The sequence below is a fragment of the Canis lupus genome, chromosome 27, assembly GCF_048164855.1.
Source record: "Canis lupus baileyi chromosome 27, mCanLup2.hap1, whole genome shotgun sequence".
In the NCBI taxonomy this organism is placed as follows: domain Eukaryota; kingdom Metazoa; phylum Chordata; class Mammalia; order Carnivora; family Canidae; genus Canis; species Canis lupus.
Genome location: NC_132864.1, coordinates 25,126,167 through 25,153,718, shown reverse-complemented (window position 1 = coordinate 25,153,718; position 27,552 = coordinate 25,126,167). Strand labels below are relative to the sequence as shown.

General features: G+C 50.4%; 1 protein-coding gene and 1 long non-coding RNA gene across 8 annotated transcripts in view; one reads left to right on the top strand and one right to left on the bottom strand.

Moving 5' to 3' along the window:
* The window catches only part of WSCD2 (WSC domain containing 2), a 119,261-nt gene that overhangs the window by 63,230 nt on the left and 28,479 nt on the right, over nucleotides 1–27,552 (top strand). For 6 of the 7 annotated variants that reach the window (XM_072802972.1, XM_072802969.1, XM_072802973.1 and 3 more), the window contains exons 2-4: nucleotides 714–1,644; nucleotides 12,830–12,944; nucleotides 16,922–17,106. In XM_072802972.1, coding sequence (XP_072659073.1) covers nucleotides 1,266–1,644; nucleotides 12,830–12,944; nucleotides 16,922–17,106 — 679 coding nt within the window. In that variant the 5' untranslated portion in view covers nucleotides 714–1,265. The remainder of the gene's footprint in view (nucleotides 1–713; nucleotides 1,645–12,829; nucleotides 12,945–16,921; nucleotides 17,107–27,552) is intronic. The other variant, XM_072802975.1, reaches the window with a different exon arrangement.
* LOC140619510 (uncharacterized) lies at nucleotides 15,818–17,084 on the bottom strand. Its single transcript, XR_012019384.1, has 2 exons — nucleotides 16,929–17,084; nucleotides 15,818–16,403 (listed from the first exon to the last, which is right to left on the bottom strand). It is a non-coding gene; the product is annotated as an uncharacterized lncRNA (long non-coding RNA).

The following is a 27,552-nucleotide window of genomic DNA, read 5'->3' as shown; positions in this document are numbered from 1 at the left end:
TAATTTCCTAATCTATGAAGTGGGGAAATTGTTACCTCCCATGGGAACACTGGGAAGAATGAATGGGTGACACATGTAGAGGGCTTGGCACAAAGCTGGACATACTGTAGATGCTGAGTAAATGCAGAGGGAATGACCATGTTGCTAAATAATCCTGATTTCTTTTCCTTTTCTTCCTTGGATAGAAGAGAGAGGCTACAAATTTGATCTCCCCCCTTTAGAATATGAGCCCTGTGCAGGGAGAGAACTTGATGTCTCTGGTTCACGGCTTTATCTCCAGAACTTAGCACAGCACCTGCTACATAGTAGGTACTTGCTATGTATTTGCTGTGGGGGAGAAAATGAATTTGATCTGGTTTAGAATCAGCAGGATCCAGCAGGCAACTCTAGGAAGTACTTTTTGGACTTAAAATAATTCGCGAATTAGTGTATATTTGACACATACGTAGGAAGTGCGGGGCATAAGAACTTGTGTTTGTCCAAGATAAAGCTTGTCTCCAAACATGGGCCCAGTAGGAGTCAAGGCCCCAAATTCCCAGTTTGGTTTAAAGAAAAAGGTGGTATGCTGGAAGACCTGGCATTGCTGGATGCTTCAGCATTGGTTGCCTCCCTTCTCTTGGGCCTCTGCTTCCCCCTTGGGAAGGTTCAGAAACCCTTTGAGCTCTGGCCTCTGTGAGGGGGCTTCTTAAGCCTGTGTCTGTGCTGTTTTGCAGGTGGCAGCCTTGAGGCTTAGAGCTTGAGCTGATGGAAGGTGACCAGCTTCTGTTTTCATGAGGTGGACACTGAGCTTGGCCCCCAGCTTCAGAAGGAGCCAGAAAACTGCTTTGGGTGAACTCATCCAGCCCTCACGGTCCCGAGGAGCTGAGAAAAAAGGCGAGAAGTGAGCTGCAGTCCTGGTGGCCGACCAAGTTCTCCTATGATTGCTGTGGTCAGAATTCTTCAGGAACTCCCTGATACAAAGAACAAGATGTAGGAAAATAAGACCAACTCCTGGGCGTTGGGCCCCTTTTGTGGCCCAGAGAATCTCACCTTGACCGGAGGGCTTCATTCACTTGGCCTCAACCAAGTGCTAGACTTGGCCTCCTCTTCTGGTTTTGGGACGTCACCTTCACAGAGGGAAGAAGACTGCAGACCCCCAGGGGTTCCATCTCTAAGGGAAGCTTGGGAAACGCAGCCCCCTCGCTCCCCTTGTGGAACACTCCCCTCCCACTCCACCCCAACCCCGCCAGCTGAGCCCCAGCGAGCCAGTCCGGAATGATCCTGCTATGGCCAAGCTCTGGCTCAGATTCCAGCGGTACTTCCGCAGAAAGCCCGTGCGATTCTTTACCTTCCTGGTGCTCTACCTGACGGCCGGGAGCCTGGTCTTCCTGCACTCGGGCTTTGTGGGCCAGCCTGCCGTCTCCCAGGGCCAGGCCAGCCCCGCCGTGGGGGTGCCGGCCGAGGGCGCCGAGCTGCCCTTCTTGGGTGACCTGCATCTGGGCAGAGGCTTCCGGGACACGGGTGACGCCTCAAGCATCGCCCGCAGGTATGGACCCTGGTTCAAGGGCAAGGACGGGAGTGAGAGGGCCAAGCTGGGCGACTACGGTGGAGCCTGGAGCCGAGCCCTCAAGGGGAGGATCGTCCGGGAGAAGGAGGAGGAGCGAGGTAAGAGCGGTAGGCAGGGACGGTGGCCAAGGAGAGTGGGGGGCTGAGAAAAATACAGTAACAACTCCCAGGTCTCAGTGTTTAACAGGAACCAGCTGCCATACAGCTAGAGCTACCAGCATGCCAGGGGGTTCACTGTCACCCCCATTGCAGAGGAGAAATTCAAAGCTCAGATTAAGTAACTTACCCAAGGTCATGGAGCTTGTAAACAGCCAAGCATGGATTTGAACCCTACCTCTGTCAAGATTTCAAAGCCTGACACTTCCTCGCAGCCTTTTTAGTCTCGTTAGATAAATACACATGAGGATGAAAGCAGCACCTTCTGAGCACTTACTATGTGCCAGGCACTTTTTAAAGCACTCTGTGTGCATTGAATTGTTACTACAATTCCGTGTGGAAGGTGCTGTGGTACCCATTTTAGGGATGAGGAAACCGAGGTACCAGGATCCCAAGGCTGCATAACTAGTAAGGGGCAGAGCTTGTGTTCTACTATGCCGCCTGTCGGTCCGGCTTGCTGGATGGCTTAGGGGATGGCACTTGGAGGGTGTCACTGCCATGGTCATATTTTCGTGCATTTTCTTACCCTTTCAGTCACAAAGCTCTTTGTGAGTGTGGTAACTTGTCTGATTTCCACTGTGCCCCATGGACTTGAGCAAGGAGTGTGATCCTATGCCCAGGTCACACCTCTGGAGACTGAGGCTTGGTGAAGGGAGACCCTTGCCCCCTGATGGTCTCCCAGAGTCTGCTGAGGTCTGCCCATTGTCTGCCAGCATGTGAGGGAGGAGCCCACAACCCTGCAGTTCTTGAGATGAACACAAATGCATGTTTTGGGAATCCAGGCCAGATGGTTTGGGAAAATCCACCACGAATCAGGACAAGAGGAAAACCTCCCCAGCCTCTGTGTTCCCTGCCACATGTCACATTTCCGTGGTGATTCAACTCCTAGAAAACCCCTTCTCTTGCCTTGGAGGGAAGCAGGATTGGTGGCAGGGACTCACTCCAGGGGAGCACATTCCCCTGCTTCGGTCCCACCCTATACCTGGCTCCGAGGCCATCCAGAAGATCCCACCTTCCCACCCTCGGGGATTTCCTAGAATCTGCCTCTTCAAGACCCCAGCATTCACAGGGAGGTGGAGGAGAAGGTGGGGGTGGTGCCAGAAGAGACTGGGGAACTTGGATTCATAGTCCAGTTCCATCCCTGCCAGCTGTGTGGCTAGGCAAATGGCTTTACCTTCCCATGCTTTTGTCATGGTTTTTTTTTTTTTATGTTTTATTTGTGTGGGGGGCGGGGGCAGAGACACAGGCAGGGGGAGAAGCAGGCTCCCTGTGAAGAGCCTGATGCAGGACTTAATCCCAGGGCCCCCAGGATCATGACCTGAGCTGAAGGTAGATGCTCAACCACTGAGTCACCCAGGTGCCTGTAGTTTTGTCATTTGTAAACTAGGGGCAGCGGCCCCTCCTGTCTGGGGCTTTTCCTGAAAGCTCACTGAGACAGTGGTTATAAAAGCACTTGGCACATACTAGGTTCTTAAAGGTGATCAGGAAATTCCTGTGGATCTACCTGCAGAGGGGACCCCACTTTGTAGGCATGGATGAGGTGTGAGGTGCTGCATTGATGGAGAAGTCATGAAGTGGCTTCTCTTTCCTTCTCCACACACCTGACTTTCCCCCACCACTCTCAACTCCTTTCAGTAATTTGCAAGCTCCAAAGTTTGTTAGAAGCCCACATCTTAGGATACACTGTAATCCCACTTAGGATAGATTCCAGAGTCTCCTACCGTGGTCACCTCTTCAACCTTATCTTGGAACACTCTCCACTGCCCCTCACCACCCCACCCTGCCCCACTGTCCTTCCTCTTCTTCGCTGAATGCACCAAGCCCGTTCCTAATGCAGGGTCTTTGGCCAGTTCTTTTTGTGTGGGATGCTCTTCCTCTGTATCTTTCCATGGAGCCCTTCTTCCCTTCCTTTGGATCCCCAGTCTAACTTTGCCTTTCCATAGAGGCCTTCCTAAGTAAAATGGCCCCACTTTGTATCTGGTCACAACCATATCCCCTGGTTTTATTTTTGTGACAGCACTTACCACCATCCAGAAGCATCCTGTTGATATGTTTGCTTCCTTGTTTGTAGTCTGCCTCCCCTACTTTAGTCCACTACCAGCTCCATGGGGGCAGAGCCCTATTCCCCACCCCCACCCCAGGCTGTTTGTTCAGTACCTGGGACAGCACCCGACACTGACATGGTGATCATACTTCTTGAATGAATGGAAGATTGGATGGACCCATGAATGAATGAGCATCCCTCAGTCTGGAGTGCCTCCAAAGGTCAACTCCACTCTTTCTCCAGCTCTCATCTTTGCTCACTTCCAGGAAATTGTTCCTGATCTCCCACCAGGCTTGATCAAATGATCCTCCTTCCTCTCTGGTCCTTGTCAGGGTCCTTAGGTGAATCTAATTACCTGTGCTTGTCAAGGTTCTGAATAGAATATGAATTCCTTCTGGTGTAGTTGATTCAAACAACACTCACAACACCTCCCAGTTGTTGTGAGAATGAGCTCTCACTGCCACCACTACTAGCAATTACTACCATTTCTTAAATACCAGCGCCACACCAGCCCCTGTCCTGTTTGTTTTTGACGTATTAAAGATTTTAAAATTTTTTTATTTATTTGAGAGAGAGACAGAGAGAGAGAGAACATGAGCAGAGGGGGAGGGGGAGCGAGAGAGGGAGAAGCAGACTCTCTGTGGAGCAGGGAGCCTGACACAGGGCTCAATCCCAGGACCCTGAGATCATGACCTGAGCCAAAGACAGATGCTTAACCAACTGAGCCACCCAGGTGCCCTGTTTTTCACATATTATTTGAGTGAAATGATATACGTAAAATGCTAATCACATCTCCTGGTTCATGATAATAGGTCACTTAATAGTTGTTGTTCTTCTCAGTAGTAGTAATAATAGCTACTGTCTATTGAGTGATCATTGTGGGCTAGACCATGTTGTAAATTGCCTTATTTAATTTCACCAATTTAATTTCAGCAATTCAGAATGTTAGAGACCACTGTTATTCTGTTTCACAAATGGGGAAAATTTTAAACTCAGAAACCCAGGTTACACGGGGAAGTGAGAAACTAAGATTTGAAACAAGGTTCATTGAATTCCAAAGCTGGCGAGCCTTTTCCTATACCACACTAACCCCTGTGCCCCCTGGAAATCGTATATATTTTACAAAATGTAAAGAGAGAAGGAAGAGAAAATAAGAAAGAAGCCTGGAGCCTAGAGCTCACAGCAGGCAGCCTTTGGAATCAGGCAGCGTTATTAAGAAAACACAAATCTGGCCTGTCCTTGATTAACTTATTCGGAGTTCAGCGAGGAAAGACAACGTATTAGATTAACGCTAATAAAAACAAGACGCTTCTCTGACCTGACGCTGAACACATTTGGTTTTTCTCTGAAGCTGGCAAGGGCTCTGCTTGATGCAGTGATGCGGGACTTCAGCTGTAAAGGATTCAGAACCCATCACGGGGTGGGAGGGGAGGGAGGCCCTGCTCCCTGACTGGCCTGGGGCTGGGTGAGAAGAAGCCTGACTTCGCGAGTGGAGCTGGCGCCTACAGTATGCCATGCACCTTGCCGGGTCCTTTACGTAACTGCCCCCCCCCCGCCCCCCGAGAGAGCCTGAGCAGCCAAATTAGGGCCCAGCTTCCAGTTCTGCAGCTTGCTGACTGCAGCTTTGGGCAGGTCACTTCACCTCTCTGAGCCTCTGTTTTTCTTTTGGGGATGAGAAGTGCATAACAGTAGACGGCTATCAGATGATTCTAAAAGATAAATTGATTGTGTGCTAAGTGCTGGGCACTCTTCCAAGCACTTTGTACCTATTACATCACATAATCTTCACAGCAACCCAGTGAGGTGGACACTGTTACTAACTTCATCTTAGGGGGGAGGAAACTAAGGCGCAGAGAGGTTGAGTAATTTGCCCAAGGTTGTCCAGTAGGAAAAGGGAGTAAACTAGCAATTTGAACCTTGCTGGTCTGAGTCTTAACACCTGAACCTTAACCATCATAGCAGCTCACTTCTCGGTGTACAGGAAGTGCTCAGCACAGAGGCTGGCATTCAGTAAGCACTTAATGTATGCCAGTTATTACTATCAATACTGTAATTCTGCAGAAGAAAACAGAGAAGCAGATGTGACTTGCCTCAGGTGACACAGCTAGCCATGTGCAGAGCCCATACAGAAGCCAAATCCAATTTGATTTTGAAGCCCGGGCATGGGGAGAATTGGTCTGCACTTCTGGGAGGAATAGCAGAGCACCCATTCCTCGTCTTCTTCAGCTGAAGATACAATCTCTGCAGCCTGTCGAGGGTCTAGTCTACATCAGAAACTGCATCAGAACCCTCAGCTTTATACCAGGCAGCAATTGAAGCCCCATCACAGATAAAAAAACAGAAGCTCAGAAAGGTTAAGTGACTTACTCAGTGTCACACAGCTGCTAAGAGGCAGAGGTGACTCCCAATCCAAGTCTGTCTATAGCTCTTATTCTTAACTGCTGAGCTATACATTCCCATCTCCCTCCCTCCCTCCCTTCCTCCCTCCCTCCCCCATCCACCCCTCCACCCATCCATCCCTCCATCCCGTATTTATCACATACCTAACTCAAGTAAAATGATACATTTGTATGTTTAAAAAATAGCTTTGTTCTGACTCTCAAAATCACACGTGGTCATTGTAGAAAAATCAAAATGCACAGAGAGATGAAAATAAAAATGGCCCAGAGCTTCATCTACCTGCAGCCACAGCCAACACTTGGTGTTGTATCCTACCGTCTCTTTCCTTCATGTTCGAATTTCCCAGGCACATGTTGTATTTATATAGCATTGTATCTTGCTTTTCCCCGTGCTAGCACCTTTTCCTGGTGTTAAAAATCCTTCTACATTGCACCTCAATTATTTCTAATTTGAAAAAGTAGTGGACAGTACCTGGAGAATTGCTTAGAAAAGTGTTACAGTGGGGTGGGCCAGGGGATGTGGCATCCTAAGGGAAGGATCCTGTTCAGCCATGGGGTGTATCATGGCTGCCTTCTTGGAGGAAGAAATTGTTGAGCTGAGTCTGTAGGACTTGTAGGCTTTGACGGGAGTGAAGGATGCCTCCCTTCTACCCCATGGAAGCCTGGGTGTGAGCAGAAAATTTCATTCTCTGCACTGGGAAACCCAGACAGTGCTGGAGTGGTCATCTTGAAGGATGGAGAATCCAGGGTGGCAGAGAAAATGACTCTTGAGTCTCTGTTCTGTGCCAAGGCTCAGTGTATAGGTTAATCCTACTGACAATCGGTTTGAACAGTACCCGTTGTATTACTGCTCTGGGTCTACTATAACAAAGGAGCAGGAACTGGGTGGCTTAAAGCAACAGAAATGTATTCTCTTGCAGTTCTGGAGGCCAGAACAAAATCAAGATGTCAGCAGGGGTGTGCACTCTTAAAGACACCAGCAGGGGAACCTGCCTTTCTCGTAGCTTCTGTCATCACCAGCAACCCTTAACATTCCTTGGCTTGCGTCTGCAGAACTCCAGCCTCTGCCTCTCTTCACATGCCTTCTCCTTGTAGCTGTCTTCAGATGGCCATCTTTTTATAAGGACACCGGTCCTATTGGTCGCCCTGCCCCCACTCTGATAATGCCCTCATACCTTCAAGAATCACATCGACAATGACCCTGTTTCCAAATAAGATCACATCCTTAGGTTCTGAGCTCAGGGGCTCAGCTTTTCTTTTGGTTGGGGGTGGGACACAGTTCAGTCCATCTCACTTCTTCCTTCCCAATTTCCACGCAGGAGAACAATACCTCCAACAGCTTAAGTCCCATTGCAAGGCTACTGCGAGGTCAGGTCCAGACCCCAGATTTGGTTGACTCCAGACCTGGGCTTCTTCTAGCACATCGTAAGGCCTCCTGTTTGTGAATCGACTCATGGACAGTAAATCAGAGGAATACAGATCAGTTCATATTTAGTTATCCTTTTAACAAATTACCTTTATTGAAGAGAGCAAAATTTCTTGAAGATTAATTGAAGCCAAAGGAAAAAGGAAAGAGGGGGGAAAAATGCCAAACCACAGTCAGGAGGACTCTTCCAGATGCCTGCGCTCTCCCGGGCTTACCCCTCACAGGGTCCTGTGCTGGAGATGAATAGTACAGCTGGGACAACTCTGCCATTTCAGCAATATTTGGATAGCTACCGAGATGAGGTGATAGATTGTGTGAACTCGGCCATTTATCCCCCCTCAAGTGGCCCATGATTTTTTTAAAGATTTTATTTACTTATTCATGAGAGACACACAGAGGCAGAGGCAGAGGGAGAGGAGAAGCAGGCTCCCAGCAGGGAGCCCCATGCGGGACTCCATCCTAGGACCCGGGAATCACACCCTGAACCAAAGGCAGACCTCAACCACTGAGCCACCCAGGTACCCTCGGCCCGTGATTTTGTCCGTTTCACATACGTCACGTCCCCCTCATCTTGGAGACATTGTGCCACCACAGCAGGATATGAAGGCAGGGCGCTGGGGAAAACACTGAAGCGGGTTGGCAGGAACCACACTGACAAGGTCAGCAGGTGGCAGGTGCTGGATGGGTGGGTGGGGCGGGGGATCATGGTCGTGCTGGCTACAGCCTGCACGGAAGGGTCAGTGGGGAGGTACACACCAGCACTTGCCCGGGATAGGAAGGTAACTGATTCAGTGTTTGTTTCCTGACCCACAGAGCTCAGCCCGTCCATCCGGTCAGTGTAGCACGCCCATGTTTCTCCAGGGCATTTTTTTTTAAAAGATTTATTTATTTATTTATTTATTTATTTATTTATTTATTCATTCATTCATTCATTCATGATAGACAGGGTGGGGGGAGAAGCAGGCTCCATGCCAGGAGCCTGATGCAGGACTCAATCTGGGGACTCCAGGATTGCACCCTGGGCCAAAGGCAGGCGCTAAACCACTGAGCCACCCAGGGATCCCCTCTCCAGGGCATTAATGAGGGACCATTTATCCTCTCTCCATCCCGCTGATGAGGAAACAGAGCAACTTCTGTTCCTCTAACAAACCTCTGAGCATGTGCTGTAGGAGACATCGCAGCCTGATGCCTGGCCTGGTGGGAGGGACAGAGAGGAGGTGGCACAGCATTTAAAAGCCCAGGCTTTGGGGCAGATGGACCTAAGGTCAATTCCCAGCTCTCTTCTAGGGGACCCTCTTTCCCCTGCCCTTCCCTGGGTGGTCTCACTAGCAGGGACAGAGATGTCCTCCCAGGCCAAGACTCGCTGTGGTACACAGGAAGGGACAGCTTTGGGAACAGACAGGCTTGGGTATGGATTTGGTCTAGACCCTCACAGCTGGGTGGATTCATCAGCTTAGCTGGAGGACTGACATGTGACTCAGTGCTACTCTGGTGGCAGGAGACAAAAGCCCATCTCGAGCCAGCTTAAGCCAAAGAGAAAATGCATTGTGTCTTGTCACCCAACTACGGAAGGGACTGGCATTTCAGAGGAGTGATTTGTGTCCTCTGTTTCTTTGTGACTGCCCTCTCTGGTTGCCTCATTCTCCCAAAACAGCTGACTCTGGTGCCAGGGATCCTGGCTCTTGGTGGCTCTGGGTTTAGAGACTGCCAGCGCCATCACCTAAGGGAAATAGATTTCTTTGTCCTAGCTTTGATCTGTAGGAGTGGGCCATGTGCCCTTCCCTGGAGTGGTCAAGCCGTCACTGGCTGGTGGGAGGGATGATGTAATTGGCCCTGCCAAGGTTAGGGTGAGTAAGGTCGGTTAATAATAATAATTTTTTAAAAAGGTGGTGCTTTGAAGGTGCAAACAGTATCATGACAGCCCATCACTTCACTCCAAAGAGGACACGTGTACGTACATATACATGTACACTCTCACCGTTGTTTAATTTCATCTAGCACGATCCACTATCTCAGATACAGCCAAATGCCCCTGCCCTCACCCTTAGGTGAGACCATCCAGAGCCACAGCACATGAAACTTCAGGCCCAGCATATCGGAGCAGTAGCGTTTCTCCCCATCACGTCTCAATGTGGCTCTTAATGATCCTGGGCCAAGAGGAAGAGGTCCCTCCCCACAAATAAAACGAGTGAGGACAGACCTGGGTTTAAAATTTGCAAGAGAAACTTACAGGATATAGGAACTTGGGCAGATTTCAAAGCTTCTAATTCTACTTAGAAAAGATGAAAAACAGAAGTGGTGACCAGTCAGAACATATGCCAGATGCCAAAATGCACTCCCTTCTAAGGCAGGCAGGTGTAATTGTCATTAGGATCAGTTTCCTCACCTATAAAATGGGTTAATGAGAAGCGTCTGAGGGTGTGAATTAAAAAAATGCTAAGCAAAGTTAGCCAGAGAAAGACCTATACATATGATTTCACTCCTACATAGAATTTCAGAAACAAAACAAAGGAAAAAAGGTGAGAAAAACCAAGAAACCAACCCTTAGCTATAGAGAACAAACTGATGGTGACCAGAGGGGATGGGGGGGTGTGGATGGGGGAAATTGGTGATGGGGATTAAGAGTACACTCATGATGAGCACTGAGTAATGTACAGAATTGCTGAATCACTGTATTGTATACCAGAAACTAATATAACACTGTACGTTAACTATACTGGAAAAAAATTAAGTTTATTTATTCATGAGAGACACACAGAGAGGCAGAGACATAGGCAGAGGGAGAAGCAGGCTCCCTGCAGGGAGCCCGATGTGGGACTCGATCCCGGGACTCCAGGATCACAACCTGAGCGGAAGGCCACTGAGCCACCCAGGTGCCTTTGGACTTAAAAGTTTAAAAAGTTTAAGAAATTTAAAGAAATGGCCCATCGTAGATAGCATATGGTAGGTGCTCAGTACATGCCCCGCCACGCAATCTTTTGATCTGACAACAAAGACTTCCTGCTGCCAAAATAACCTTTTCCCCCTTCCTCTCTCCCTCCTCCCAAGCCCCTTTTCTTCCCTCCTGCCCTGCTCCCCGTACAATACATCCCAGGACACTGTCCCTCAGGGAACTATCGAGGCCGAGTTGGTGTGATGCCCTTGCCAGAGGGTCTGCCTCTCCCGGCTCGGGTGCGAATGGCACCGACGCCCCGGTCATGGGGCCAGGACTCCCTCTGTGACAGGAAGGACCCACGTTGTAGAAGAAGCAGTGACAGGATGTGGGCTTCTCCAGAGCGGTCACCATGTGATGCGCCTGCTCCAGGGAAGCAATCTTTCTTTTAAAGGACAGCTCTTAGTCTTATAAAAGAAACTCAGAGTGATCAGGACAAGGCCTATCTCCTGATAGGGGCTGACAGATTCTGCACTTAGTGGGCTGGCATTGGGGGGCACGATGCTTGGGAAGGAGCCTACGCTCACTTTTAGACCCTGTTCACTGCAAGTGAGGGGGGCCCAAGCCCATGGCTGAAACAGACGGCGGGTCCACCAGGGAACGTGACCAAGTGGCCTGTAGTATCTTCCTCAATTATTCTCTGCAACGGCTGGCTACACCCTCCAGATACTTCCAAGGGGAGAAATGGAAAGGGCGCTGGTTTGGGGGATCCCCTAGACCTGGGTTTAAATCTTTCTCTGCCCCCAGTGAGCCCCTGGTTTTAGGACAGCCACTTGACCTCTGTGGGCCTGTTTGGTTATCCGAGAGCATGAACTTGCCGATGCTCCCCGCTTCACTTGGTCCTTGCAAGGATCTCTGGAATCCAGAAGAAGTAAGTGGTGGTTCAGAACATAGGCTCTGCAGCCACATCACCTAGGGTCCACCCTGGCTCCCCGTGGACCAGCTGTGTTTCCTTGGGCAAGTGACTTGACGCCTCTGGCCTCAGCTTCCTCTTCTCTATAGAGTGGGAATATTAGTACTTGTTTTTTTTTATTTTTTTTATTATTTATTTATGATAGTCATACAGAGAGAGAGAGAGAGAGAGGCAGAGACATAGGCAGAGGGAGAAGCAGGCTCCATGCACCGGGAGCCTGACGTGGGATTCGATCCCGGGTCTCCAGGATCGCGCCCTGGGCCAAAGGCAGGCGCCAAACCGCTGCGCCACCCAGGGATCCCTGAATATTAGTACTTGTAAGGTCATTGTAAAGATTCAGTGAGACAGTATGTGCAAACTGCTTAGCAAAGCACATGTCCCAATTATAAGAACATACAGGGGGAAAAACACTTGCATAAACTGTAAAGCATGGTCATCACGTGTGAGAAGTACTATTTACCATGAAGTACAGGAACATGTTTACTACTTTAAGAAAACTTTGTGTATAGTTTACAATTGGTTTTTTTTAAAAGATTTTATTTATTTATTCATGAGAGACATTGAGAGGCAGAGACACAGGCAGAGGGAGAAGCAAGCTCCATGCAGGAAGCCCGATGTGGGACTCGATCCTGGGACTCTGGGATCATGCCCTGAGCCAAAGGCAGATGCTCAACCACTCAGCCACCCAGGCATCCCTACAATTGGTTTTTATAAATAATTCAAAAATTTTTGGATGAAAGCACTCACCCTGGCCCATATATATAGGCAAACTGTAAAGTACCTGCAGGTGCTGTGAATGGCCGGATTCAGGTTGCACTCATTTTACCTTTGTGCCAATCATGTGCAAGACACTATGGTAGAAACATTTACACCGATCATTCCATTCTGATCTCACTGGGTTAGTGTTTTCATGCCCACTGTGAAGGAAACTAAAACCTAGAGAGATAACACCGGCCCAAACTCACTAGGCCAGTGCCTAGAAGTAACCAAAGTAGGAAGAGAATCTAGCCTTTGAGGTATCCAAGACCACATGTCCAAGGAAAGGTAAGTATCTTAATGCAGCTTGTAGAAATAACACGCTATTAGCTGTGTAAGCTCTTCAGAGCCATCTTCATATGGGTCGCATCTGCATGGTGCTTCCTGAGTGCTCCATTGTCCCCATAGAGCCCAGGGGCTTGGCCTTAGCCTTGGCCACAGAAGGGTCCCTTCCTCCCCTGTTGGCCTCTGCTGCCCTTACGGGTCTGGGGTCTGCTAGCCCACATGACCTTCAGTCTCTCGTTTCTGCTTTGCTGTTGGAGCTGGTACCAAAAGGTCAAGAAGGCCACACAGCCAGAGGGACACTGGTTGCCACTGGTTTGCAAACCCTTCTCTGCTTTGTCCTCAGCCAGATCTGACTTTTCTCCTCTCCCCAAAGCCAAGTACATCGGCTGCTACCTGGATGACACCCAGAGCCGAGCCCTGCGAGGCGTGTCCTTTTTCGACTACAAAAAGATGACCATCTTCCGTTGCCAGGACAACTGTGCGGAACGGTAGGGCCCTGACGTCCCACGCTCCATTCATTTCAGCCTCCTTCCTTCTGTGGTGTTCTTCCCTTTTCCATGGAAGGGCGTAGTGGAGAATGAGCACGTGGCCACAAGGAGAGGGTGAGGTAGCTATGTGTGCGTGTGCACATGCGAGTGCAGGATGGTTCTCGAGTTGGCCAGCTGGAGTTTGTGATCGTGTCCTCATGTGACCCCTGGGCCTAGGTGTGAGTTTGTTTGTACCATGTGCAGCATCGGCAGGTCACGTCTGTAAGCTTAATGTTCATACATCGTAATCTTTAAGTAATAGTGGTTGTGTGTACAGGAGACTCTGAATCTGTGTGCAAGGGTCCATACTTGGGCTCATGTGTGGGAAAGGCCTTTAGGTGTGACTCTGTGTGAGGGAGGCTTGTATGACATCCATGGGACGTCTCCCAGGAAGAAACTATCACCTGAATCTATAGTGTTTTCCAGTTGAAGGAGACAGTGATGTTCTTGATTAGAACACACACTGGGGGAGGGAGCTGACTCTCCAAGGGTGGGCGAGGCCCCAGAGGACTGGCACATGGGGACGGGACCCTCAGTTCAGGCTTGGGCCCCAGCATTGCCGCCTTGACCCAGGGTGGCTTGTGAAGGTGGCCTGCCAACATGCCCACCTTCAGGACTCTAGCTGCCTGGCTCCGAGGTCACAAACTCCAAAGATCTCAGCTACATGGCTGTAATGGAAATGACCACGTGTGTGCCCGAGGGACTCCTCCCTCTGTCCTTAATTAGGAGAAACACCGTCCTCTTTATAATTCTTTCCCCGAGCCCAGGGCCCTCTCCAACTTGGGAAAGACTCTGAGTCCTTGATGATATCGATTCATTAATGTACCAAACTGTGGAGAGACGTAGGTGAGGTCCACAGAGTTCATGGCCCCGTGGAGTCACAGCATTGACGAGGAGACAGACCTGTAAGCAGAAGAGGGCCTTGTAGTGGGATGAGAGTCCAGACGTAATGAATCGCAGACTGTGGAAATGCAGAAGGGGCCCCGACCTGCCTGGGATGTCAGGAAAGACTCAGAAGAGGGGATAGCCAAGGTGAGCTTCAGAGGATGAGTCAGACGGACTCACGTAATCCACTTCAGCAAATATTTATTGCTGCCCGCAGGGTGTCTGGGTGCTGGCGATGCAGAGATGAGTCACCCGCAGCCCTGCCTTCCGGGGGCTCCCCCGCCAGCTGGGAAGACTGAGGCAGCAACAGGCTTGAGCAGTAGAAGAGCAGGAGCTTACACATGGTGGCCGTTTGCTCCCTGCCAGGCACTGTTCTCAGCACTTTGCAAATATGAACTCTTAGCAAGAGTTCAAGACCCCCAAGACCCCCAAGGGGCAGAAACGTTATGATCCACATTCCACAGATGAGGAAACCAGAGTGTAGAGACCTCAAGGATGATGGGTGCTGGGCAGAGTGTGCTGTCTAGAGTACAGGGGGCTTGTGAAGGTTGATGGAATGGAGGGCTCCAGAAGAGTTACAAAGGTGAGATCTTGAGTTGAGTTTTGAAGGGTGAATAGGAGTTTTCTGGGTAGTCAAAGGACAGAAAGAACAGCGTGTATGAAGACCAGAACTCCTGAAACATCCCTCAATGCCCAGCATCTCAGGTGGGCAGGGGGAGGGATGCACAGAAAGTCCAATGGGAGTTGTCGGGAGGGAGGGGAAGCTGCGGGGCTGGCTCATGCCCGTGGACACAGAGTCTTGAATGCCATCTAAAGCATCTGGACTGGCCACGGACAAGGGGGAACTGCTGGAGGGCGTTAATCAGGGGATTGGTGGACATTCATTCAACAAATATTCATTAAACACTTTTTGCCAGGTTTTGAAAGGATGAGGTAGGTTGGGGGGACCAGATAATCTAGGACAGAGGTCTTCAGCCTAGGGTGAATATCTGCATTACCTGGAATCCTATAGATTGCTGGATTCCATTCCCACTTTTTTTTTCCCATTCCCACTTTCTGATTGAGCAGGTTGGGGCCACGAGAATTTGCATTTTTCGTGAGTTCCGAAACAGAGACCATACGGACTCTGTGGGTTCTGGGTGCATGGTTGGAGCACTGCTGCTCTGATTTTCACATGCAGCTACACATTAGAATCACAGGGCCGATTAAATTAGACTCTCTGGAAGTGGGAACCAGGTGTGGCATTTAAAAAATGTTCCCCAGGTGATCCTCATAGCTGTCCATGTTCAAGAACCACTGATAGGAGGGTTTGTAGGTTGAACCAAGCCATCTGGAAGCTTCTCTGTGTGCAGTGGAAGCCCCTGGGGGCAGGGGTGGTTTAGAGAGTGGAGAGGTGTGATCGTTTTAATTCTGGAAAGATTCTTCTGGCAAAGGCCACAGCAGGGACATTAGGATTAACAGCCTGAAGCCCTCCCAGAGACCACTGGAGACCCTAACGACAGCAAGGCTGACTCCATTTCCTATTCTGTTAGTCATCCATCGCTGGGCAATAAATTATCCCCAAATATAGCGTCTTACACCAGCAGACATTTATCATCTCACAGAGTGTTTGAGTGCCAGAAACTGTGATCTGGAAGTAAGATTAGCCAGGTGATTCTGCCTCAGTGTCCCCAAGAGCTCGTGGCCAAAATATGGCAGGGACTGTAGCCATCTGAGGGTATGGACATGTCTGGTGGATCCCCTTCTGAGACAAGCACTCCCAGCTGGCACCCGTGGGTCCTCACTGAATGGACGAGTCCTTACCCCACGGATGTGTCCTCACTGCATGGACGTGTCCTCACTGCATGGATGTGTCCACAAGGCCTGCTTGTGTGTCCTCCCATGGCAGCTGTTCTCTGCCCTCCCCGCTGTGCACCATCCAAGGGAGGGAGCAAAGAGGAGGCTACCACTTGCTCTGGAACCAGAACACCTACTGGAAGGGTTTTTTTTTTTCTTTTCTCCTTGGGAAATGTTCCTTGTATCATGAGAGGGGCCCAGGGGACCCCAGAACCCAGAATTCAGAGAGACAGGAAAACTGAGACAAGACAGGTGGAGGACAGGCTGGCCCAGCTCCAGGATTTCAGTGGGGTTCAGCCACCCAAGATGCCCATTTGGTTTAAGCTGGTCGTGCTGCATCTGCCTGGGTGAGCTTGAGCAGAGGATGGCAGGTGGCACCTGGGCTGCGGAAGTGTGTGGAGGCATGAGTCTGCCCCGGTCCGTCGGTCCATCTCTCCCGTGTCCCTTGGGTGTCCGGAGTGAAGACTTGAGCTGACTGCTCCCCCTTGGGCCTGCCCTGCATGGCCAGGGTTCTGCAGGCTGCTGTCCCACAAGCCTTCCTGGTTCTGAAGAATGCCTCAGAGGCAAGAGGGCTGAACCAGGCTTGTCCTAACCCCCTCTTGTCCTCTGTCCCCAGCCCCTGTAGCCGAGCAGGCGATGTCTCATTTGTTTATAGAATAGGTGTCCACTGAGAATCCTCTTTAGGAAACAGTCCCATGGCTATGGGAAAAAAAAAAGTTGAAAACCTTGCAGTGCCTGGATTTTTGTTTGTTTGTTTGTTTTGTTTTAGGGGAAGGAATTTTTTCCTGAGCTGGATATGTGACCTTGGTTTAGCCATCTTCCAAGGGGATCTGAGAGTTCCTGCCTCCTCCCTTTGTTCCAGCTCTTCTCAAGGGGCATGGAGGCATCATCCCTAGGGGATGTTTCCTGGAATAAAGGGGCTGGACTCTACAGATAGAGTTAGTGCAGCTCTACACTGATGGAGCAAGAGAATGGGTTAGAACAGAGGGACCCCAGGCTCTGAGGTGTGTGTGTTGTCAAGTATGCCATGTGTTGAAGTGTATAAGGTGGGTGTCCGTAGGACACGGTGTGGCCACGTGGATAGGTGTACGGGGAGGAAGGCCGGGGGTGGTCCCTGGGGGGTCCTGAACCCCAGAGTCCTCCCACCTCCTTTGAATCTCCCAGTCCTGGGGTCTGCATGGTGGCAGCTGCCCCCGCCTGACCACAGCCTTCCCCAGGGGTTACCTGTACGCCGGGCTGGAGTTCGGTGCCGAGTGCTACTGCGGCCACAAGATCCAGGCAACAAATGTGAGCGAGGCCGAGTGTGACATGGGGTGCAAAGGCGAGCGCGGCAGCGTGTGCGGCGGCGCCAACCGCCTCTCCGTCTACCGGCTGCAACTGGCCCAGGAGTCTGCGCGCAGGTGTACGTGAGTCTGCCCCCGCCCCCCCCACGCCCCGCCACGCCCATTCTGCGCCCTCTCCGTGGTGTGCTGCTCCCTGCCCTGCACCTTCTGTGGCTCCCCAGCACCCCCGCAGCCCAGCCCCACCCCAACTTCCACCACAGCCCTTGCAGAGTCCTCTGCTCCAGCCACTTTGAGTGTTTCCCCCCACCCCCACCCGTGTCCTCTCCCTCCCACTCCGAGCTGCCTCCTGTGCCAGCTACGTCCTCCTCCTCCCGTCTTCCTCCCTGACACAGTGAGCTAGAGCCTGAGCCCGAGGGCCTTCGTGATGTTCTGAAAGCATATTGCTGTAACAGTGATGCAGACAAGGATGATGACCATACTGATGGCTAGAGCAGGCACTTGGCCTTTTTTTTTTTAAGATTTTATTTATTTATTCATGAGAGACAGAGAGAGAGGCAGAGACAAAAGCAGAGGAAGAAGTAGGCTCCCCGTGGGAGGCCATGTGGGACTCCATTCCAGGACCATGGGATCAGGACCTGAGCCAAAGGTAGACACTCGACCACTGAGCCACCTAGACATCCCCACTTGGTCCTTTTTCTAAGTGCCTTATGCGGAGTAGTGCGTCCTCACAGTGACCCTAGAAGTAGGCAGTTATTCTCTTGCTCCCATTTTATAGACTGAGAAACTGAAGGTCTGTGTCACATTAGCCACAGAGGATTTAAACCAACTCCTGAGCCTACGTCTTTAATGCTTCCAGGGATGGAATTTCTTTCTTGCTTGTCAATGCTTTGGTTTTGTTGCAAAAACTCTCCAGTTTTCACATGGAGGGAGGGAGATGAGCAGGAGAGCATGAGCGCTGGCCCATCTTCTGCAGACATTGTCACACTGTCCCCCCTCCGGGTGCTTAGTAACAGTTAATGTCTGTTGAGCAAGAATCTGCCATGTGCCAGGCACTGTGCCAAGCCTGCTAGGGCCCGATTCCATATCCCTTCTCTACAGCCTCTTCAGGCGGTTATCAGTGTTAATTTTGCAGTGGGGAAACTGAGGCTTACTGAGTTTAAGTAAACCTGCCCAAGGTCACCTAGTCTATTGAAAGGTGACCACAAACCTATGAAAATTGCTAATGGCCTTGACAAAAGATGGAGAGCAGGGTTTCTCCCAGTTACCCTTCTCATGCAGCACCAGGGCAGGGACAGGAACCCATAACCACATCTCTGACCCTTGGGCTAGTGCTTCCTAAATTTGAATGTGCCCGTGAACCCAGTGGAGATGTTGTTACTATGCAGATTCTGTTTCCGGGGGTCAGGGTGAGATTTTGTATTTCTGAGGAGCTCCCAGGTGATGCTAGGTAGCTGGGGCCAGGGACCACGCTTTGAATAATAAGGCCTCAGACCTCAGTGGAGCTGACACGGCCTGCCCAGAATGTTCACCCACCCACACAGGCGGGGTTTGCCTGTCTGCCATGGGAGTGCCATTGTTTATAAAAATTCATTATTGGTTTGCTTCGTAATGTGTTCTGGTTTCCAAATCCTGTGCTTCGGAAGCCCCGTTCAAGATTTGCTCTGCAGTGGGGTTGAGCGTGCTGCCAATTTGCAAAAGTGCTGATTTGCTGCAAGTGGCTGCACCGTCTACTGCCCCAGAGTCATCTCAGTTCACCCGGGGCCAAAGTCCTGGCTGGCAGCAGGCACAGGCGGTGTATGAAATCCAGGTTGGAGAATGTCCACACAGTGAGTCTCTGGTTTAGCCGTTAGCGTAATGAGGTTTTAATTTGATGGCAGATTTACCATGCTCACACAGATCCCTTTATGCCAATATTTATGTTATTTGATGGTGACTTTGACTATCTGAAGAGATGGCCTTAGAGTCATGGGTATTTAGTGAGAAAGCTGTTGCCACTACAACATCCTCATGGATGAGGATGAGCTGGATAACAAGAATTAGGCCATGTAGGTCATTAGCCAGATATTAGCCAGACCTCCTTTTGGTTAATGTTCAGATTGGCTGGATAATCTGGACATATTCCTCCCCCCACCCAACACTGGCGCTTATGGTCTCTCTCCCTCTCTCACATACACACACACTATTGTGCTCACCTGTTATGAATGACACTGTCACAGGCCATCAAAGATTTTTCTTTTTTAAACAATTTATTTATTTATTCATGATAGACATCGAGAGAGAAAGAGACAGACAGAGAGAGAGAGAGAGAGAGGCAGAGACACAGGCAAAGGGAGAAGCAGGCTCCATACTGGGAGCCCGACGCGGAACTAGATCCCGGGACTCCAGGATCACGCCCAGGGCCAAAGGCAGGCACCAAACCTCTGAGCCACCCAGGGATCCCCAAGATTTTTCAATCAGCTGAAATATACAAGCCTCAGCACACAAAGACCTTAGATTCTGTAAAATAGGATGTGTCTTGCCCCTGTAGCCATAGTAGGGTTGGGTGGATTGTGAGAGACAGCCCCTGAGGCTAGCACAGATGCTGCTGCACCCCTTAGCTTACCCACTTCTGCAATAGCAAAATTACCTGGATGGTGTTTTGTTCCACGTGAGAAAGGAGTCTTTTGTATTGCTGTCCAGGAGGGGAACATAGTCCTGTCTACTGAAGGTGGAGTCGCGGATTCTCTAAGGCCACACGTTGCTCTTCTACCAGGTTTGAAGCTTGGGCACCGTCAGCTGGAGCCTCCAGAAGAAAATTGAAGCCTTATTAATCTCAAGACTGAGTCAAGAATGGAAGTGGCTTGGATAAGGAGATGGATGGTTGATGATGTGTCAGATTGACACTCCCAGTGAGCTCCCATTTGGCAACATGGTATCTGGAGAGAGCATGGGGACCATTGTTGAACTAGAAACTTGACGAGCACCCATATGAATTAGGCATGGCGAGGCTGAGTGGAGAATGAAACACAGTCCCTGTCCTCTGGATGTCACCATCCAGTAGAGAAACAGATCCAACACCAGTGGGATCTGTTCTAGCCTGGGGGTATGTGTTGCGGGGTTGCAGGGACTCTGTCAGCAGGAACCAGTGGAGCACCATTTGAGCTGAATCTCATTCTAAGGAGATTTCCGGGTGAAAGGGAGAGAGCCCTATGAACAAAAAGTACAGGGTCAGCAAAGATCATATGTTGAGTACCCTGTTGGAAGCACCTTCCTTCCTGATGTCCCATCTTACAGCTTTAGAGACTGAAGCCCAGAGAACACAAAGGCCTGAGTTGAACAGCTGTGGGGGAGGCTTCACAGATGAGAGCTGTTTGATTAGGGCCTTGAAAGATGCATAGGATTTTGCCTGGAGTAGGAGAGGATATCCAGACTCAAGTTGCCAAGGGGTGGGAGAGAAATCTAGGCAGAGGGAATGAGTATGCCAAAGCCTAAATGTGAGTTTGGGAAATGCTCAGCAAGCATGATTTTTCCGAGGCCACAATGCTTCTTAGGGACTGGGCATGGGCTGGAACCCAGCCCCTGACTCCTAGTTTGGGTGCCGTGGACACCTTGACCTCTCATATTGGATTCTGGACCTCATATCCTCTCTTTTGGGAGAACTCTTTGTATCTAGCTTACCTCCTCCTTTCCCTGACCTCTGATCTCTCCTCCTGCTCTGTATGCTGAATCCAAGCAAAACAGAATCGCCAGCATCTTTGCTCTGACCCTGTGGCACCTTTGGCTTCCCATTTCTGGATCTGATTTATACACAAATAAATCAGAAAGGGAGGCCTTCCAAGTCACTGGCACACAACACTAGGCAGGGAAATGGGCAAACACACCAGGAAACAGGTATGGTGGAAACCAGACTTAATTTGTAGAGTTATTAGTTGGTATTAACACTGTGTCCTAATTGTGTTTCCCTGAGCAGTGGCACAGAATTCTTAACAATTGGAAAGATCTAAAGGAGGCTTATTATCTCCAAGCACCACTCTGGTTGGGCGTATGCCTTGCGTAGGGAGGCAGCCCACGTGTTCCCGCGGTGATGGTATGCTCCTACAGTAGTGAGAGCATTAAAAGGTTGGCAGAGCAAATGTCTGCAGGCACCCTGCTATTCTTCCTTGACACAGACTCTCAGGCACATGGACTCTTTGCTCTTATTACAAAAGAACCGAGAAATGGACTTCCTTCTTGGTTGGATTACATTTTTCACAGAAGTTTGCTAAATCTGTCAGCAAGTGTAGCTCTCCTCCCAGGGGCAGAGACCTGCCAGTGATTTGAGGATATTAAGGCTTTGTAGGATGTTGCAGGAGATTTCATTTGCCTGGAAGATTCTTGCAAGATTTTGTGTTAAAGGTTTTCTTAGAACTACATTGAACCCCTGTTGGGTGGCTGTCCGTGGTGCTGACCATCCTTTATTGCTTCCTAAAACCTCCAGGACTGCAGACAGAGCAGCTTTTCCTCCTGTGTTTTGTTTTCTATCTTGGTAGAAGTATTATGGAGTATTACAAAGTATTATTATGGTGGGTGTGTTGTGTGATCATGGAAAAAATAGATCCTTGACTTACAGTTCACAATTCACATGGCATATTTTGTCTACTGTGAATTTTGACAATTTTCTGCCTTTGAAAGTTAGAAGGGGAGTTTTGTGTAGGGCTCATGTCATGCTCTTTGATCACTCCATTCCAGCCACTTCTCTCAAGGGCAGCCACAGATGATAGTGGAAAGTCACACTGGATGGGCAGAACATCCCTCGCTCCTCCTTTGCCAGTTCTAGAGGTCTCTCCTTCCCCCTTGTTATGTGTCTTGGACTCCTGAATTTTATAATTTATATTGGTCTTCATAGTTCTGCTGTGTAGAGTCAAGGAGATGATAGCTAGAAAAATTTTCTTTCGCATCATGATGGAGGAGAATTGGTTTGCTCTCAGCAAAGTCCACAGAGGCCATGGGGACAATGTGGGTTTTTTTTTTAAAGATTTTATTTATTTATTCATAGAGATGCAGAGAGAGAGAGAGGCAGAGACACAGGCAGAGGGAGAAGCAGAGAGCCTGACATGGGACTCGATCCAGGGTCTCCAGGATCACGCCCTGGGCTGCAGGCGGCGCTAAACCACTGCACCACCGGGGCTGCCCACAATGTGGGTTTTGAAATCAGGCAGACACTGTTTCTATCACAGCTTTGTCACTTACTTGCCGTGTTGACGTTGGCCAGGCTGCTGGCTCTCTGAGCCTCAAGTGCCCCATCAGTAAAATGGGGACAATTCCAACCTTTAAAGATGGCTGTGACCACCAAGTGAGAGAAAATAGAGAAAGCACCTAGCACAGTGTTGTTGAGCAGTTGTGATGCCCTTTTCTTCCTGAAATGAAAACTCCTCAATGCACTCCAAGCAGCACCCAATTCATCCTATCTGAATTTGCAACAGCCCGCAGGAGCCTTTGGTGATGCCTAAAAATAGCTGGTTTGAATTCTCGGACAGTTAGGCTCTTTGTGTAATTCAATCTCTCTCTGATTATAGGTAGCCGTTAACAGCTCCCAGCTCACTGCCTTTCCTCCTTGCTGGCATCTTTAATGCAGTAGAGCCTGGCCTAATTACCCAGGGGGTGGTGGCCTCTTTCAAACCAAGGGGAACTCTTCCACGCCTGCCTTTAAGCTGACGCCTGGTGACATTTACCTCGTTTTTGTGAAGCCCCAGAACAAAGAGATGATAGGACTTCAGAGATACTTGCAGCGGTTCCGGGCTGTTCTTCATCTGCCCCCAGCAAAGAGAGTTGCTGAACAGTTGCTCTGCTCACCTCTTGCTAGTAAAAGCTTCAAGCTGCCAAGGTCATGCACCATCCCAGCTGGCCTGGCAATGAAGAGCTGACATTATCAGAATGTGGGGCATGGGCTTTTGTGATGCCTGGACCCCTACTATGGGGCATGAGAGGGTTTCTGGGAAATTCAGGGGGCTGGCGTGGGATCCCTGGAGCCCCTAGCCATGTGAGAATTGGGCAGGCCTCCTGCAGAATGGCAGAGGGGTGGGAAACCAAGATGAGAGGTCAAGCAGGATTGGGGTCACATCCCAGCTCTGCTCCTCACTAGCTGTGTGCCCTGGAAAAGCAACTGGATCTCAGGGTCCCCATCTACAAAACAGGGTAAGAGTATGGTCCACCTCACAGGTGGCTGTGAGGATTAATTGGGAGGCAACGTGTAACACATAACACTAGTGACGTAGAGCAAACAGCTGATGTCCTTACCATCATCATGTTGGTCATGAGGAAGACCCTACCTGGGGTCACTGCCATTGTCAAGGGGCTGGATATTCACAACACTTAGAGCCCCATTCTCACAGACTGTAAGCTGGGAAGAGCAACAGCCCTCAACTCCATATGGGATTTCCCTTGTGGATTAAAAACGCTCCAAGATCCAAAGATATTTTAAGTTGGGTTTCCCGAGAGGCAAGGATGTGAACCTTGGTTTGTTTGGGAAGCCAGCCCAGGATGTGCCGGGAGAGGAATGAAGAAGTGAGATGAGAGACGGAGGAAGCCCTTACAAAGTCCTTTACAAAGCAAGACACCACTGAGGACAGCTAAAGCTTAATCCCAGGGAGAGCTCTGGGAGATGGTGGCAAATGTGTTTCAGAGGTATCCCAGCAGAGGAGCAGGAAGCCGCCGTATTGACCCCCCCACGCTTCCCCACAGGTTGAGGGTGGCTCCATGGGGAGATGGCAGGTCCAGCCCGTTCCTTCTAGGCCCTAAGACAGAATCCTGAGTGTGTATTGTAAGTCGTCATCTGTCTGTACCGGGATGGGGAGTACCAAAGGCTCGTTAATGGGGCACTGACAGTGTCTACTACATGGGGTCTAGCCACCCTTCACATATCATGGTCAGGTGAAGGAGAAAGGAGCAGGGAAGGACGCTGAGTCCTGGTTGGATCTCAGGCACTGTAAATACCATTGCATGGACTTCCACTCTCATGGTGCAGTGCAGATACGATCCCTGCTTACAGATAGGGAAAAACTGAGGCTCAGGAGGTGAAGACCCCTGCCCAAAGACACACAGCTTAGTCAGTATGTAACCCAGGTCTATCTGAACTTAAAACTGGTTCCCTTTCTGCTGGAGACCAGAGCTTTTTTGTTTTAAGATTATTTATTTAAATGCAACCGAGTGAGACAGCATGAGCAGGTGGAGGGTACAGAGGCAGGCGAAGAAGCAGACTCTGTGCTGAGCAGGGAGCCTAATGCAGGCTCCATCCCAGGACCGGGATCATGACCTGAGCTGAAGACAGACACTTAACTGACTGAGCCACCCAGGCGCCCTGCACCAGAGCTTTTTGCAAACAGGAAGACGTCTACCCACTGCTGTGGAAGTGAAAAATTCTTTCCATCACAGCAGAGTGTTAAAAGGTCAAAGGAAAAAAAAAAAAAAAGAAGGTCAAGGGACCCAGGCTGGCGGCTTCTCCTTCATTTGCAGACATATAAGTAGTGGGAGGGCCTCTCACCACTGATGGGGAGAACCAGGTGGCCCATTTTATAGATGGAGGAAATGAGAGTAGCAGGAGAGTTAAATGTCTTGGCCACCATGCATATTCTCCATGTTCTGATCACTAAGCCACAATGGAGAGCAACCTGCAAAGAGAAGTGGCCTCCAAAGCATTTCCCAGATCCCTGGGAGCCCCACCTTTCTGCCGGACATCACGAAGCCCTCAGTGACCATGTGGTTTTCCCAGAAAGCAGAATGGGCAGGACTGTTGGAAGACCCCTCATCCAACAGATCAGCTGCTCCTGGAAGCGCCTTCCAACCCGTAGTCCCCTCCTCACCCCACCCCTAGCACACACTTTGCCCAAAGAGAGACTCACAGCAGTGCCTCCTGATCTCATGCTGGCTCCATACCTCCTCTGAAAACCTTACCTTATTTGCTATTCAGGGCATTCAGCTTAGCCCTCCTCTCTAAGCTGGGAGGGGTCAGGGACTCATTAGCAGATGCTTAAATGTCAAAGGAGACAACCTCAGTGGAGCTAGGCTGACAGTCTTCCTTACCCTTCCCACCCTCAGAGTCTGGCTGCTTAAAGATGACCTGGCATCTCAGCATCCAGGCCAGTGGGAGGAAGTCACACGGAGAGGTGGCAGGGAAGAGATTCAACTACTCCCCCTGCCTTTCCATTTAAGTCTAAGGGCAGACGACAAAGAGACAGGTCCACAGAGTTTTGCTGCCCCTCCTGCCCTATTTCCAGCTCCCCAGACTCCTGCATCTCTGTCTCTATGCAAAATCCACCCTGTATCCGCGCCTCCACTTTAGAGATGAAAACATTGAGGCTCCAGAAGGAGGGGAAACTTGCACAAGGGCAAACATCAAGGAAGGGGCCATTATGCACCATACAGAGCTGCCTGTATGATAGGTGAAGACTCTAAGGTCAAGGAAAGAGAAGCAAAATGGGCACGAGAGCTCATGTCTGGGCACCGAGCTGACTGCTAGGTTTCCGCTCCTTGGCCAGGCAGATCATCCTGAACCTTTCACTCCCAGGGAAGTACTGTGGCTTTCGACTGTGGTGCTAGCCTGGACAACCTATTCTGGAGCCCTTGGGTCAGGGCCAAGCCCCTCAAGGCCACCTGTAGATGCATGCTGATGATGTGGACTCATTAGCAGTTGGAGCCCCAGACACAGGCACCAGGCCGGGGGTGGTGGAGGGCAGGGCATTCGGCCAGCTAGGTCCAGATGCATGTGCAGGCTCAAGGACTCTGAGTGATGCCCTGGCAACCTCAGTTACTCAAGGTCATGTTTGCAAGAGGATGCAGGGGTGAGCCCCTAGCAGTGGTGACCCCAAAGACCACCTTGGGTGGACTCCAGCTCTCACATGTCCACGGGCAAACACACACTGCTGTCCAGAGACTGGAATGTCAGGTCCAGTGATACACAGGACCCCAGACAGATAACCAGCAGTGCCCCTCTCTGTGAGCTCCAGGCTTGCGGGTCCCTCTGCTCTCAGCATCCTAGAGAGAGACTTAGTCTGGGCTTGGCTCCAGTAGAGGGACTGGCCCCCTCCTATTCCTCTCTCTTGCATGGTGCAAGCAGTGGCCTTCCACTGGGGGCACAAACATCTCTGCTGGAACCTAGGTGCTGACTGTTCTGGGGATTTTTGAGAAATGCCCAACCCCTGGTGGCACTGAGCCTGTCTGGTGGGAGGTTGGCTGAGGCTCAGCCGGGCCCTCTGCTAGGAGAGAGGGAGCCTTCCTCTCAGCTATGTGGTTGCCAGGCAACCCAGAGAGATCACATAGGGTTATTTCTCCGCCCCATGGTAGAGGTCCCACGCACAGCCACATGGCCACATACAGGTGCCTACTGTCAAGAGACAGCCTGCACACACAGGGCCCTACATTCCCACAAACACAGACCCACGTGCCTGTGGTGCCCATGTTCGCAGCCTCGGCACTGAGCATCCAAATGCCCAAACAGGAAGATCTGCACTCACATTGCCACAGTCACACATACACACACACTGCCTCCTTGTCACACGCATTATGCACACCTGTCCCACCTCTCAGACACACCTTCACTGCAACTAAGCCCATGGCTAACCTTCTGACCTCTTGCCCCACTGATGTTCAGACAGGTGCCACTCACCCGACAGGTGCCCTGACACCCTTGACCCCATCTAACAACTCTGTCTTCCTGTTCATGGTCTCAAGGGAGGGGTAGAGGCATTCAGGAAGGAAGCACCTGGAGGGGAAGAGGTGGTGGGCTTCAGATCTCTCCAGTATCCCCAGGCCTGCCCCAGTCCCAAAGGGACGTCAACCCCCAGATCATTTCCCATAGCAGCCCTCCCAGCCTCAGCCATGACCCAGGGGTATTATAGGATGATCTTTTGACTAGGATCCTGCTTGGAAAGAGGAAGGTTAACAATTTGAATATGGTTTTGGAAACTCAGGGTCAAGATCTGGGCGTTTTTTGGTACTTAAAGAAAATCTGATTCTAGCGTCGAGATATCCTAGAGCGACAGCCTTGACTTTGTGAATGACGAGAGGTCAAAGTAGAGTGAGTGCGAAGGGCGGGAGAGGCAAAATGAGTGCCATAGTGTTTTTTGAAAATGTTAATATGAGGCCCCATGGTGGCTTCTTAAAGAGGCACGGCCCAGAAAGCGTGAGACCTCTGAGCTCAGACATTCCTGGATCTGAATCCAGAAGCTGCTACTTGTCAGCTGGGTGGCCTTGGGCAAGTCACACTCCCCCTCTGAGCCTCAGTGTCCCCATCTATATAATGGGAAGAGTGAGGCCTTCCTGGTAGGGAACAGGGGGTAAGGTATGTCCGGTGTTTACGCAGTGGCTGGCATCCAGAGAGCAGCCGATCATACCATCCAGAGGGGAGGAGGTGTCTCACTTAGATTGCAGACTCAGCTCTGCGTCTCTACGCTGGCTGACTTGGTCAGGTGGTTTCAGCCCTCTGAGCCTTGTGTCTGTATCCGTAAAAACGCGGCTGCTCCTACCACCAAGGTGATGTGCCTGTTCCACAAGGCCACGTGTGGGAGTGGCTCAGCCTCGTTCCTGGCAGATAGCACATGACCAGGACGCGG